The 15,995-nt window shown below is 39.1% G+C and overlaps 2 protein-coding genes across 4 annotated transcripts; one reads left to right on the top strand and one right to left on the bottom strand.

Annotated features, from left to right (window-relative positions):
- The first annotated feature begins 4,307 nt into the window (after positions 1-4,307).
- On the top strand, positions 4,308-6,418 carry tmem60 (transmembrane protein 60). Its single transcript, XM_056740510.1, has 2 exons — positions 4,308-4,466; positions 4,913-6,418. Exon 2 carries the CDS (start codon positions 4,950-4,952, stop codon positions 5,352-5,354), a length of 405 nt encoding a protein of 134 aa, XP_056596488.1. The 5' UTR covers positions 4,308-4,466; positions 4,913-4,949; the 3' UTR covers positions 5,355-6,418.
- fgl2b (fibrinogen-like 2b) lies at positions 6,068-14,280 on the bottom strand. Of its 3 annotated transcripts, none has more exons than XM_056740509.1 (3): positions 9,486-14,280; positions 9,244-9,410; positions 6,068-7,579 (listed from the first exon to the last, which is right to left on the bottom strand). In XM_056740509.1, exons 1-3 carry the CDS (start codon positions 14,159-14,161, stop codon positions 6,876-6,878), a joined length of 5,547 nt encoding a protein of 1,848 aa, XP_056596487.1. In that variant the 5' UTR covers positions 14,162-14,280; the 3' UTR covers positions 6,068-6,875. The 3 variants fall into 3 exon arrangements, 2 of the variants coding, with proteins under 2 accessions (XP_056596487.1, XP_056596486.1); XR_008905622.1 differs by having other exon boundaries at positions 7,450-7,579; positions 9,502-14,280; XM_056740508.1 differs by having other exon boundaries at positions 9,244-14,280.
- Positions 14,281-15,995: the final 1,715 nt, after the last annotated feature.

Here is a 15,995-nt window from a genome sequence, read left to right as displayed (position 1 = left end):
AAACGCCATGCACTCATATTTCAAATAGTTCATTTCTAACATGTTGTTCCAAACAAAACAAAATATCTGACTTGACATTTACTTTCATGGACTAATGGCTGTCGGCCTAATTTGAATCATAATATCGAGTAAACTAGGATTTTACAGGATTTATCGTCATCGTCCTTCTAAAACCTCCGATGTCCAAATTCATAATTCAATATCTTATCATTGTACTTCTTAAAAGATGACATGCTGTGCTTTTAAAGTTGCCAAGCACTTTTTAATACTTTTTGTTGCTTATATATTTGCAAAACCCAGCGACAGATAGGACCAGTTGTTATAATCTCACTATTTCAGCACAATTGAATTGCCCAATAGGACATTTCCCAGGTCTTATGTGGGGGAAGCAGTCAAGAATATGAATAGAGGAAAGGAGGTCTGAGATTTCACTGGTTCGTCAGGCAGGCATCCTCTGTGTTTGGGGGATATATTATTATAGAAATGCATACTTACCTTCCCTTGCCATTATCACATATGCTTGCCGTCTATCAGGACTATTTTGAAAATAACCATAATTTATAACAATACATTTCACAAGCATCCAATTAAGTCTCAAAGATCTTTGCTTTCATTTTAATCGCGTATCTGACACAGCCACCTGTTCTGTGCCGTGGATAAAGCATTTTCTTACTCACAAACCCTGCGTAAAAGCAGAATTGGCTGCGATTTTATATCGATCTTGCGCTGCCTAAGACAGATTTGTCCTTAAATGCCATAGCTATGAATTTACAGATTGCTATAAGACCGCTTTCCTGGAGGAGGTCGAATACCACGCAAGACCGAACTCGATAGGATTTAATGCGAGTGGCCACAGGTCAATACGGATATTCGTACAAGGCCGTGATGAGTTCAATGGCTGTCAAACATAAATCAACACGGACAGCCCAAAGGCTAAAGTACGCCGAGGAAAAGGCACAAATCTTAGGCTACCGCAGAAACTGAAGATGGAACTGCAGCCAAGCAGGGCTTGAACATCCTCCATCTGAACCGTGCATGTACTGTATATGTGTGTTTGTGTTTATGTGTGTTCTCGTCCTGGGTAAATAAGATGTCTTGCATTGGTGACAAAGCATGATGTTTTGTTTTTAATCTTCTACGAGACATGACGAACGAGCATGTCATAGCAGCTTATTTCAGTGGCCGCAAACCTCCTCAGAGGAGACGCGATCATTCATTGAACATGACAAGCGCATTACATTGCCAGGAGAGAAATTTTAAGCCCCAAATTGAATTTATCGTTACCTTGCGGAGTGAAAGAGATGCTTTCAGTTGGTGATGTAAATGTGAGCTAAACTGTTTTTTCGGGATGCGCTTGCTGTGGTGTTCCACATTATGGAATAATTTTGGATTATGTTCAATCGTCCTTTCTGATATGTGAGTTTTAAGAACATAAATGAGAATTTTAAAGGGCCGCTCACCTGAAAATGAAACTTGGGACTTGTTGGAACTTCATACTTTGCAGGTTGGAGGTGACCGCTGTGGTCACCACTAACTTTAATTGTATGAAAATGTGCAGCTTTCTCAGAGAGACATTTTCTTTTTCATGTGTTTTATAGCCATATTATATACAAAAATAGATGAAAAAACATTCCAGAGAATATGTTTAATATTTATTGTGCAGCTGTGCTCTGCTCTGCACAGTGCCAAGAATGTAAAGGACATTATGTTTAACCTAATATGAAATATTCATAAATGAGTCAAGTTAAAGTCGGAGGATGTGCTACATTGCAGCAACAAATTTTGCAAAGACAAGATAAGGGTTATCTTTCCTCGATGATAAGGGATTGTTTATATAAGGGGAATGCCAGTAAAGATTTAACGTTTATATCGCCTTAAATGGCAACCTAATGAAAATGTGCAATGTTTTTTAGTATGCGAACTAGTAGCCTAACTGATATTAGCTATATAACACTTCGACTTCAGAAGACGTAAACAACGCTGGTCCTGCAGAACTGCTGTTTAAGTTAACATGAACAGAAATGTATAACCAAATCAAAATGTTAAACAAATGTCTTTGTCTTAAATAAACAGTATATGTAAGATTATATATATATATATAGTCTTTACATATTAGAAAGTGATTTATAATATTTTTTTATATGACATTTAGTGGGGTCCGAAAGGTTAAAACCTTACTTAGTTTTACAGATTTTGAAAAGAAATCTATTTTTATTATAAAAAATCATGTACTTTAAATAGAAAAATAATTTATGTTTATATATTTTTAATAAATGTGTATACAAAATTGCAATATAAAACACATTCAGACCTTACTGTTTAGAAAACCTGCCCAACCTCGGTTCACGGGAACTCGCAACAATTATAAAGTGGCTTTTTCGTATAAATTCGTACGATGTGATTCATACAAAAACATACAATTATTTAAAAAAGCAATACTGAAGCCTCTCCCCTACCCGACCCCTAAACTTAACATCACTGGCGCAAAAACAAATCGTACCAAAATGTACGAATAAGATCGGGAGAAATCGTACGAATTAGCCATGTCGTAAAATCAATAAAAAATTCTGTGAGATTGTGTTGCTCTACCTTGCGCTTTTTGTTCAAAACATATTTGATCCTTAGGAGCATTAATCTAAACATGGTAATGAATGCCATCCATAGTTTTATTTATGGTACTACGTCGTTTAAACAAATAAAACAAACAGACAATAAACACCACTGCTAAACTATAGTTTCAGTGCATTAACCCAGTAAATCATCTTAACGGAGTAGCAGAATGTGGCTGTTCGCCGTGTTCCAGACATGCAGAGCAATCTGCATCCCCATACAAAGACAGCAGACGGTTGCTTTTTCAGCTCTGCGTGTGAACTCATGGGGTGGCAACCGGCTGCAGAACCAGACTGACCCAATTAAAGCACAAACCTCAGCTCGAGGCCTCCAGGCATCCTGCAGTTGTGTGGTTTCACTGATAAACAACACAGAGAGCAGAAGCTGCTGGTTTAATACCTGGCTTTTGTGCGACGCTCCCTTAAGGCCTCAGTAATGGCAGCTACAACAGGGTACTTGCAAAGGCCAATAATAAGCTCATTAACAAATTCGGTATGCATGTGACTTTTGTGTGTTATCAGTGCACTCTGCACCTTCTTTCATACATCCTAAAGGGTATTTGAGAAAATAGGTTATCATTTGCAATATGTTGGAAATTAGTGGGTTTATCCCTGGTGTAGAATCGACCTGTTGGAAATGAGAAAAGCTGCGTTTTTCATGCTCTTTCGTGGCTATTAAAAGTCAATGCAAACATTATACATTGGCAAACTGCTTGAAAAGAAATCACATTTTGCATTTGTAAAAATAACAATTGATTTACAGAGAAAAGCACCTGATGCGTTGCCTAAAAATATCTCAAGATAGGGAAACAGTGCCATCATGGGGCTAAACAAAGAGGGTAAATATTACACACAATGTGAGTTTTTTTTTTTGACATTAAATCATTTGGAACACACTCTTGTCCAATGTAACTTTTACTTTGTTTATTTAAAAGAAAACTAAAAGAAACTAAGTGAAAACATGAGAACTTAATCAAAGCCATTTAGAGAACTGAATACTGCATAAGAGAGCTGAAAACAGAGAACAAAATGAGCGTTTTAAGATGTTTTAGACTCGTTTCTGTGAAGGACACATTTGCAGCTCAATCTTTCCACACAGTACTTATTCTGTGCAAAGTAGTGTTGTCACGGTACCATAAACATGTCTTATGATACTATACCAGCTGAAGTTTCTCGATACCAAGTAGTATCACGGATGATGTGTCATATAATTCAAAATCTATACAAAAAACACTTAGATTCAACATTTTGTATTTTTAATTCATTCATTCATTACATTTATATAGAGCTTTTTCTGCCAGGGCACTCAAAGCACTTTAACATGGTAAGGGGGCATCTCCTCTACTATAGTAAACTGTATTATACTTTGCACTAGAATATGTTGTTGTATTAACTGTAGTAATTGGATAAATTGTAGCAAATACTGTAGTATACTTAAATATTTACTTTGATAAGACTCAAAAACACTATTGTCGATGAGTTTTAGTAGTTTACTGTAGGAGTATTTATTGCTTAGATAATTATTTAGATTAGTACTTCACAAAAACATTCAAATCAATTTAAGATTTGTACACAAAACTATTATTATTAATATTTTAAAGTTTCCACTTGCCGCGGGGCCCCCTAGAGGGCGGGGACCGTAACAGTTGCACTTGTCGCTGACGTCCAATCTCCAGTCCGGCAGGTGGCGCTGCGATGCGTCAAGTTCGTCATTCATGTCAAGTGAAGTTGTTTTTGGAAGCGTCTCAAGATCTGGAACGTTAGCGGTGTTAAAACATTCATCCCTGTAACGGGATCTCTATTTATGGATGATATACCCCCGTAACAGAAACACCACTCGGATCGTCACTATCCTCGGTAAGCTTTTTTGATATTTGGTCTTTATATGCGAAGCAGTCGGGCAACTCACCTATGCTAGTTTTGTGCTAGTCATTATGTTGAGGATAGAGGAAGATAAGACCGTTTAGATTGTGTATAGATATTAAAATGCAACATTAAAACAGCATGTTCACCACGTGTGGAGAAATATGACCAGTTCAACTTGCAAAAAATGTTCACGAAGCTGTCTGCAAAATCAAACTATCAGCATTGATTATTTTATACAATGTACACCTTAACTTGCTTCTTTTTTATATAACAACGCCCTATTTATTATTTTAAAACCTTTTTTTTCATGAGTTTCGGCTCATTGAACCCTGTTAAGTTTTCCCATTGATTTGTGGATGAATGAGATGTTTCACATGTCACTTGTAGTCATACATGTGATGTTCATCTTTTATCTGTCCTGTGTCGTCATGACCCAGATCATCTGAGAGCTGCGCCCTCAGGCCGGCGTTTCCAATGAACATGTCCCTCGCCCAGAGAGTTCTCCTGACATGGATCTTCACGCTGATCTTCCTCATTATGCTGGTCCTCAAGCTGGACGAGAAAATCCATTGGAACTGGTTCCTCATCTTCCTTCCTGTTTGGACCTTTGATGTCATTCTCCTCCTCATGCTCATTGTCAAAATGGCAGGCCGATGCAAACCAGGTTTCGACCCTCGCAACGGTGCGGAGAACTTGAAGAAGCGCTTGTGGTACCTTGTGGCCATGCTTCTTAAACTGGCGTTCTGTCTGACACTGTGTGCGAAACTAGAGAAAATGATGGACGTGTTGGTGAGCTCGGTGTGTGTACCTCTCTGGGCATTGCTGATAGGAGCCATGGTGGAGCTGGGGTTCAATGTTTTCCACTTCAGAAGAGACTGAGCATGGTACTATTTGAATGCCGCTAGAGAGATGCAAGCTATAATTCTATAAGTCTTCACTGTATTCAAAAAGGGTTGAGTAATATCATCTGGAATATTCATGTCGTTCGTACAGAAGGGAATATAGAATGGACAGTAAGAATGTATGGCTCTTTTTTTCAGGAATTGCTTGTTTATTACATGTAGAACGACTACTATGCTGAATTGCCTGTGGTGTTCATATTGATGCAGGAAGGTTTGTGAAAGTTTCTGCTCAGGTGACAGAAATGATTGATCGTGAATGTTGATTATAATATTTATTTCATTTCAGTAAAACACTGAGATCATTAGAGACATACCTCTACACAAAAATGGCTTTTAGTACTGTTTACACACACTGTATTTGTTTTCTGACTATTACTGTAACATAATATGGTTTGCTAAATTAAAAGACAATGTTATATAATAATAGTGTATATTTAGTTTTGTGTTTTTTTAACATACACTTATGTTCTTGCATTTCAAAACACACTTATACATTTTTTTTGTTCAGAGTTTGTAAATAATAAAACACCAGTAATACGTTTCTTGTCATAAAAAGATGAATTTCTGTTCATTGCAACTATGTTTTAATCCATTTTCATAAGCTCCCGCCCGGGTATTATATTTACAAGTGTTTGCAGGAACATGAATAAAAAGTGTCAAAACTATTCAGCAGGTAGACATTTCTCAAAATATCTTCTTTTGTATTTTTAATGGATAGTTCACAAAATATCATCAATTCAGTGGTTCTCAAACCGGGGGCCACAGATTTTGTGGATTTTTTTTAAATTGCATTTATTCACCCTCATGTTGTCACAAAGCTGTATGAGTTTCTTTATTGGAACTCTTTATTTTTTTATTCTGCTCTTCCCTCTTTAATTTACATTCAATGAAAGTGAATGGTGACCAATGCGGTCAGTCACCTACATTCGACCTGTCATTTCCTTTATTTGTTCCACAGATGGAAGAAGTCATACAAGTTTGAAACGGCATAAGGGTGAGTAAATAATGAATCTTTCCTTTTATATTTACTGTTCTTTTAATCGTACTTTCTTTGACACAAAGTAAAATAATTTCAGCGATATATAATGAAAATAAGAAAAAGTTACAAAGTTTTACAGCAGGTAAAATAAAACAAAACAACAAATTTACAACAACTTATTTGTAGCTATGAATTTACTTCAATGTATATACATTATGGAGTATATAAGGGATTAAACAGTATACAAAAATAAAAAGGTTTAGAATCTATAAAGATCATGGGATGTTTTATTCAATGCGTCTATAAAACTGGAGTATAAAATAAACAAGGTTACAAAACTGTATACAAACCCATACGTGTACAGCCCTGACACGACTCTTAAAAAAAGCGTATTTTATCCTACCTTGCAGTTCTTTTATAAAAATAAAAATAATATTTTATCAAATGTATCATTTTGAATTTATTTATAATATAAACTCAAAAGGAAGCTTAATAAGTTTTAGGAGTGATGGCTAGATTTTAGTCTGCATAGCTTTGAGGTCTGATCATCATTCTGACAGTCTTAAAAGATTGTCTTACATTGGTTGGATAATATTCCATTGTAATATTGTGCCATGTGCCCCAAAATATCCCGTTCCGCACCCCTTTGTATTTAGTGTGATAATATATGCCGTTTAAGTTGGCGGACATGCAGGCATCAAACCACCAGCCGGAGCTGTAATAAGCCCCGCAGTTTCCAGAAGGATACAGGTCATTATCTCTGTCAGGCGTGGTGAAGAGCTTCTGATCGTGATTGTAGTTCTTATTAAACTGCATGGCGTTGCCAGCTGTACCGGAATAACCACCAATGGACAAGCGGTATTGTTGGCTCTCGTTGGCCACCTGGAAGTGGTCATAATGGGCATATTCTCTGACCCCTTCAAAGTCTTCCAGCTCTATTCGCAGTGACATGTTTCTCGCCTGGGTCAGCCAGTAGATCTTGTCATTGCCGAGCCAAAACTCTCCTATTAGTTTACCGAACCCCCTCTTGTATTCGTCCCAGGTGCGGTTAAAACTAATGCTGCCGTTAAAGCGTTGCTGAATCAATGTCCAGCCCCCTCCGGAGGTCTCCATGTCACAGGGGACATAGAACGTGGTGTTCTTTGATCGTGGCGTGACTCTGTACACGCCATTCTTTCGTGCTTTCGTAATGTAATCGGCGCAGTCCTGTGGCAGTCCTCTTCCTGTAGGCAAAAGAATCATTTTGTTACCTCTCCCTTTGTAGGAGAACATTACATAAACAACTTTAATCTGCGTGCTTACATCTACTTAAGTCATTTGATGTTTTTGCTCGCCACTGTTGCCTTTGGGTTGCTTATTAGGGGGTTTGTAAGGCACTATTGTTTATGAATCCTACTGGAACGGTATGTAAAATTGAGATTAAATATGAAAATGTATTCAGCTGGTAAATTGAATCATATGTATTTTTAAATCAAAGCAGCACAATGATGTTAAACCACAGCCACAAATTTACGCTCTGCTGATAGCACTCAGGGCTTCATTTAAGGAACGTTTCAAGTTTTTTCCTTTTGTTCACGTTTTATCTCAATTCGTTGTATGCATGGAAAGTCAAGCCACCTGGATATATTTATTCGTGGCTTCAGGAGTTTACACTGGGCTGCACTCGGGCCAACATTCTTGCGCTTTCCCCTACTTGACTCAAAGGATTTGACTGTAATTATAAGTATTTATATATAAAAAGACGTTATGCTATCAGGCACTGGATGATCATCCAGAAACATGTGACATCCTAATATATCAGACAGAGTTCAGTAAAGATGTGACATCCTAATATATCAGACAAAGGACCTGCAGCTGGTCCTTTTTCACGAAAGACACAACATCTGTTACTCAGATGAGAATGTATATCCTGCAGCATCCTCTTGTGAAGAATGATTGGGGTTCTATCACACCATCCATATAACATAAGGGGTCATAGAGTTTCAGGATAGGTGTGAGAAGATACTTTCAGATCATGAATTTCCTGATCAGAGGCTTTTTTTTGGAGATATGTCCCCGTTTGAACCCCCTTGACGAATGTTCCTGAAATGTATTTTCATTGTACAACAAGCTTTGTGCAACACTTTCTGCATGCCTGAGGATTAAAAAAGGATCGTTCACCCAAAAATGAAAATTCTGTCATTTACTTTGCCTAAAGTTGTTCAAATAAACGTGTTTTAATGAATGTGGGGAACCGAAAAGATCTGGGGCACCATTGACTACCTGGTAGGAAAACGACTATGGTAGTCAATAGTGACCCAGAACTGTTTGGTGGCAAAAATTCTTTGTTCAGCAGAACAACATTATTTTCACAGGTTTGGAACAACTTGAAGTTGAGTAAATGATGACAGTATTTTCATTTTATGGAGAACGATATCTTTTACTCTGTACTGTTCTTAAAGGGATTCTCCACCCCAAAATTCTGTTGTAAATTACTCGTCCTCCAGTTGTTCCAAACCTGTAATTGTTTATTCGTTCGGTTGAACACGGAGAAAGATATTTGGAATAATGTAAGGAACTAACATGTCTGGGGCACCATTGGCTATCAGAGAAGAACGATTTTTAAATGGTTGTCAAAGGTGCCCCATAACTGTTTGGTTTCCTAAATTCCTCAAAATATCTTCTTTTGTGTTCAAAAGAACCAAAAATTAAACAATTTTCCAACTATGGTAGTCGTGCCCCAGAACTGCCCCTGTGTCCGTTGCTAACATTTTTCCAAATATCTTTCTCTGTGTCCATTAGAACAAATAAATGTATACAGGTTTGGAACAACTTAATGGTGGGTTGGGGGGGTTGGAGTATGTATTTAATGTGAATAACAAACTTGGGTGGGATGAGAATTCCTTACCTCTTTCAGACTCAAACGCCGGCCTGCCCTGAGTTGTAGGTTGTTGGGTTGGTGTGGTTATACAGTCACCCTCACAGGTGCTTTGGATCTTATTTTCTGCTCGCTCTTTCTGCGTTACCTCATCTCTGACTGCGATCGTTTTAAATCCATCAGCTGTGTCCTCAGGGCTAAGTGAGAAAACTTTCGAACCCTTTATTTCTTCAACATTTGCGACCATTTCCAAAACAACAGGAATTGTATACCTCTCTCCGTTATTACCTCGGACATCACTGACACTGTTTGGATTCGATAAAATGTCCCCAGAGTATTTTGGCACTTTGTCTTCATTAAGTTCGATCAGTTCCAGTTCTCTCGTTGCTACGGTATTTTCAAAGCTTATGGGTGTCGAGGCGGTGTCCTGACTGATGTTTTTAACCATGTCCTCATGTTTAATTGTCACTGGAGGAATGTGTTTTGTACTCTCTTCATGGTCCATGACCGTGAAAGAGACTCTTGGGTTAGAAGAGGTTGCGGGTTGACTTTTTACATTTACGCCTGATAACTCTTTTTGTTGTGTGGATGGGTGTTGACCGGTAGTTTCCAAATCAAATTGTTTGCTTTCTTTGCCACCACTGAGGGAATCAGAGGCACCAGTATACAAAGAGTTCTCGTTGTAGGAGACCTGGGTCCCAGACAGAACCTTTGAGGTCGAGACAGATTCAATGCTGTGCCCTTCAACATGATCTTGCACCTCATCTGCGTTTCGAGAATTCAACATGGAACTGGTGTTTTTATCTAACACGTGTAATCCCATCGCCTGTGTTTCAGGTTTGATTTCTTCTTCACGATCAGTTGATATTTCAACAGTGGGGGTAATGAAATGAGTCACAGTGCTTACGTTCGTCTTGAAGCTTATCCTCGTGTTTGGCTCGGTTTGAAATCTTGGCCTGCTCCTTACGTAACTTGGTTTCATCATTACACTGCTGTTTCTCCTGCCAAAATTGACGTTTCTGCCTGAGATGGAATAATTAGAAGGTAGCACAACGCTGCTGTTTCCTGGCATCTTGTTGATCATGTGAAGTTTAGGTCCTCCAGATGGATTCCCAGTTGTTGGATGTCTACCTGGCCGTATCGGGAGTTTTGGCATCACTCGTGTGATATTTTTAACAAACCTCACGTTGCTTCCTTCTCGCATCTTGCTGATGTTTGTTTTGCTGTTCGTGGGCTGAATGTTTCCCACATCTTCCCTAGGAGATATTGAACCAGGTTTTAAAATTCTTGTTCCCTGGCCAGTCTTACTAGCTGTACTTACTTTATGATCGGCTGATGTAATCTTTACACTTGGGACAAGGGTGGGGTTCAACAGATCTGATTCAAGCTGAGGTACTTTGCCATTGCGCAACAAGTCTTTTTTAACACTCCCTGGAGTTTTTTTCTCACTTGCTTCCTCTCTGAAAGTGCCCATCTGTGTCTCATCTGAAGTGAGTGGATAAGTCTCCCTTTCATTAAAAGCATCCAAAACAGTCGACCCTAGATCCCCTTGGTCACTTTCAGTATTTGTTCCTGTAATTGGGGTTAGATAGTTTTTTTCATCCACTCGTCTCCCTGGAAAAGTCGAGTCTGCTTTGCCTGCACTGGGGCCGATTTCTGCCGTGCTACTCGTGACCAGACTTGCATTAAGTCCCATATGTTCGTTCTCTTCTTTAATCAAGTTTGGCTGTTCGACTCCGTTCTTAACACTGAAGATTGACTTGTTTGTTGTTCTCACATGTGTGTGACTCACATCACCCCGGTCTTCCGTCCTCAGATTTGTTGGGACTCTTGTAATCACAGTTTTGTTTAGCTTTCTGAGGTTTTCCTCTCCATCCACAGTCACCTGTCTTGCATCTTTCAGGTAATTTTCAGATTTTGTTCTAAGATCGGACTCTGCACTTGTGTTTTCTTGGTTTGCCATCTTTTCAACATGTGTTGAGGGGGTTAGTCTGCTCTTAGTTTCAGGTTTTGGGTTTGTTATCATTATCCTTTTTCCACCTGTTGATGGGGTTAGTCCACTGTTGGTGATAGGTTTTGGGTTTGTTGTTGTCGACTTTCCTTCATCTGTTGAAGAAGATAGTCTACTGTCAGTTCCAAGTTTGGGGTTTGTGATTGAAGTCTTTTCTTTTGTTGAAGGGGTTAGACTCAAGTTGGTGCCAGGTTTTGAGCTCTTTACTGTCAGCTTTCCATCTTCGGTTGATCTGATTTGTCCAGTTTTGTTGCCAGGGTTTGGATTTATTATTCCCATATTTTCATCTTCTGTTGATGTTGTCAGGCCAATGTTTATGCGAGGTTTTGTCGTTGTCATCTTTTCATCATTGGTTGATAGGGTTGATCTGCTGTTAATTCCAGGTTTTGGGTTTGTCAATTTTCCATCAGTGGTTGAAGGGGTTAGTCTTATGTTAGTTCCAAGTTTTGGGTTTGTTATGGTCATCTTTTCATTTGTTGCTGGGGTTTGGCTAATGCTGGTGCCAGATTTTGAGGTCGTTGCTGTCAGTTTTTCATCTCCTGTTGATATGATTTGTCCAATTTTTGTGCCATGGTTTGGATTTATTATTGCTATTTCTTCATCATCAAATGACGTGGTTAATCTACTGTTAGTGTCAGGTTTTGTGTTTGTTGTCATTTTTTCATCTGTTGATAGGGTTAGTCGACTATAAGTGATAGGTTTTGGGTTTATTATTGTCATCTCTTCATCTGTTGATGGGGTTAAGTGACTGTTTGTTCCAGGTTTTGGGTTTACGATTGCAATATTTTCATCTTCATTTGATGGGTTTAATCCACTGTTACTTCCAAATTTTGGGTTTAAGATTATCATCTTTTCATCTGTTCTACTGTTTGTGACTGGTTGTGGGCTTGTTACTGTCATCCTTTCATCTTCTGTTGATATTTGTTCAATTTTGATGCCAGTTTTTGGATTTATTTTTGCCATATTTTCATCTTCAGTTGTTGTGGTTAGTCCACTGTTAGTGCCAGGTTTTGGTTTTGTCGTCATCTTTCCATTACCTGTCGAAGAAGTGAGTCTACTGTTAAGTCCAGGTTTGGGGTTTACTTTTGCAATATGTTCATCTTCAGTTGATGGGTTAAGTTCACTGGTACTTACAAGATTTGGGTTTATGATGGTTGGTGTCATGGGTTTTTGAACGTTAATGTCAGGTTTTGGGCTTGTTGTTTTCAACTTTTCATCTTCTGTTGATATGATGATTCCATTTTTGATGCCAGTGTTTGGATTTATTATTGCCATATTTTCATTTTCTGTTGATGTGTTTAGTCCGCTGATAGTGCCAGGTTTTGCTTTTGTCATAATCTTTTCATCTGTTGATGGGGTTAACCTACTGTTAGTTCCAGGATTTGGGTTTACTATTGCAATATTATCATCATATGTCGATGGGTTTAGTCCACTGTTTGTTCCATCTTTTGGGTTTTTGATTGTTATCTTTTGATGTGTTAAAGGCGTTAGTATACTGTTGGTGCCAAGATTTGGGTTTCTTATTGCAATCTTTTCATCTTCATTTGACGCTAATATTCCAATGTTTGTGCCTGGTTTTGGGTTTATCGTTGCTATCTTTTCATCATTGGTTGAAATGATAAATCCGCTGTTCGTACCCGGATTTGAGTTTTCTATATGAGGAGTTGTTTCCTTTACCCGCATAACTCCACTCCTCACTGGAGAAAAACCTGATCCGTTTGGTCCGGTCTTGACCGTCCTCTCCCCACCTTGTAAATGCATCCTCACCGCAGCAGGCTTCCTCAGTCTGTTTTCCTCGCTTGCTTTTGTTCTGCTGTTGATGTATGTCTTTTGCCTCAGTGGTCCACCTGCTCTGGAAAAGTTTACAATCCGTCTGTTCCCAGCTGATATGCTTAAATCCATTGTCTTTGTGTTAGCATCCCCTGAAGTGCTGCCTAATCTGTTCGTATCAGTCATATTCTGCGCCCTCCTCCTCACAGCTAAGATTCCACTGATGTTCTTTGCATTTCTCTCCCGAAACATGTTTGGCTGCTGTTTCCTATGGGTTGGAGATTGTACAAAGTCTTTTGTTCTTGGAATAGGGGATTCTAATAATTCAGCTTCCTGAAACGTGCGTTCCCTCTCTTCAGTTGTAGGTGTAAACACCTGTTTTAGCTCCGATATGTCCTCTGGAGTCTCTCCAAGTGAGGGATTCAATATTTTTATCTCTCTACTCATCTCCGACCCGTGGGTTACAGATTCGACAGTATCTTTTCTTCTAGGAACAGAAGATTTGATTAATTCACCCAGTTGGATCTTTCTTTGTCTGTCAGTCTCTTCAGTTGAAGGTGAGAGTGCTTGTTTTACCTGGTAGATGTCCTCTGGTGTCTCTTCAAGTGAGTGACCAAATATTTTAAACTCTCTGCTCGTCTCAGAACTCTGATCAACGGTGATTTGGTCGGCATCACTCCTCCTGTCATTACTCCATCTTTTACTTTCCAAACTGGAGTGATTAATCTCTTCCCTGTCTCCTTGTGGTGGTGTGGAGATGACGATCCGGACCATTTTTTCACCATTGTGACTTTGTCTCTCTCCGCTACTGATATTCTGCTTTACACTTTGAGTTCTCCTTCCCTCGTCCTCAACGTGGTCCCTCGTTCCAGCCCTCTCGACCCGCTGCCTCTCCTTACACTCCTGACAGTCCCTTCTCAGCCGGTTCACCACTTCCTTCAGGTTCTGCAGCTCTTTGGCCATCTTCTCCAGCTCCCTAAAGGGTTTGGGCAGCTGGATGGATAGAGGAGGGAGCGTGATTTGATACGGGCAAACATTCTCCTCGTCATCGCAGTTCCCCAGGGGCTTCAGTTTAACCCATGAAGCAGCATCCTCTGACTCTGGGCAGCTGTCACACTCTGCAAATGCTAACAGGCATCCCCATATGTATAGCGCAGAGAGCCACATTGTGTCCTGTGTGGTGAGCAGGTCTGTTGCATGTGTTGAGGAGCGTGAGAGAGCAGGAACACAAGGGATTGGAGGACCACCTCCCTTTATGAGAGCAATGAGAGAGAGGGGCGATGCTCTGTAACTCTGTATTGAGGAGGATAACAGACTCAAAGTGGAAAACAACAGAGCGGTTTCCATTGACTATACTCAAAGTAGGAAACTTAGTACTGTATTCAGATTTGTATATTTTGTGCATCAATTGTTATGTAATGATTGTGGTGAATACAAATGATAAGTACATTTTTTACACTTGTTTGCAGAATCTAAATTGTGTGCGAAAAATTGCAATTTGATTTATCAGTGTCATTTATGTGAGCTTGAGCCTTAAATCATAACCATAGTTATCTTCTTTGAGTTTTTAATCTGGAACGCAATGCCTTTTCTGCATGTCATTTTATTTCCCACATGTGCTGATGTGCATATGTGAGAGAGCTATGATGGCAGCAGCTTCCTGCCCATTAAGCTTAATATCCCAGCCGCATACATATACAGTATAGACATGTGCACACCAGCCACAAAAAAATATTGTATTCAGATGGGACTGGTGTCAAGCTTACTGTATTTTAATCCCATACAAATCCTCTCCTTTTCAACCTCATATTATCCAACGTTTTGTCTTTTTTATGGGCTAATCGATGTTGGCCACCCATCCGATGCTTAAAAAAAGTCCAATTGGTGAAAAATTGCTAATGTGGTAGCAGTTATGTGCGATTCTCACTTCCTTTCATTATAACGTAATGTTACTACTGATTAAACATACGCACTTGTACACCGCACATGACCTGTAGATACACAATCCTGTCTGAATCGGCACCTAAATTTACATGTTAATAGTCTAAATTCGAATGCCATTTATTAAATCTAATCCCATCCAAAAAGTGCTCAAGATTACATTATTCGACCTTTCCTCCCCCGTGAGTTTTAACAGCTGTGTATTTAAACTTCAATCACTAATAGTGTTTTGGAGACGTTACGTTCCACCACACCTCAGTTACCGTCCAACAATTTAGCAAAAGCGTTCGTGTTTTAGTGATGTGGTTACTCGCATCAAATAAAAAGATGTGATTACAAGAGATGTTGTAAACAACAGAGCAATCGTTGCGCAGACATGAGGCAAGAGTGGATAAGCGTTCCTTCCAATTCGCTGTAATTTCCCCTCGCCGGTGTTTACAATTTCAACCTATGTCCAAACAGAATTGATTGTCTCTCGAGTACTGACTTCACTATTTTTATAGTGCTTTTATATTGGCAATAAGCTGCAAGACAACTCCCAGTTTTATAAGCGTAGCTTTAATCAGAAAAACCTTACCATTTATGGTCTGGATTGCTTTTTGAGTGGTGCCCTTTGTAATGTCGTAGTTTAAAATCCCTCTGCGATGGTTCAGCCTGTCATTGACAGTGGCTGTGTAAACATTGTGATTTTTCCATAAACCAGCTCACACAAACATCTGACCGCCGGTCGGGTTTGAGTACTCTGTTAGTTACAGCTATTCTGACATTTCTGCATTAAGTGGTAGTGGACTACGATATATATTTATGATAAAAGAACAGACAAGTGCACTTACGAGTCTACACGTTCTCGACAATGCTGGGGAAATTGTGGGAAAAGTAATACGAGTGAATTTGGCTTCTTTTATCGCGGCGAAGAGACATCTGGAGTTGATTGTTACAACGCATCAACAACAGATAACGTAAAGTGCGCTTGTTTCATTATAAAAGCCTTGAGTTCATTAGATCATTGGATAATGCTTGCTCAGATTCCTCTCATTGTTGCATGCAACATATTTATGGG

The sequence above is a fragment of the Triplophysa dalaica genome, chromosome 24 (assembly GCF_015846415.1).
Source record: "Triplophysa dalaica isolate WHDGS20190420 chromosome 24, ASM1584641v1, whole genome shotgun sequence".
Taxonomy (NCBI): Eukaryota; Metazoa; Chordata; class Actinopteri; order Cypriniformes; family Nemacheilidae; genus Triplophysa; species Triplophysa dalaica.
Note: the sequence above shows the minus strand (reverse complement) of the source record. Positions and strands in the feature narration are given on the sequence as shown.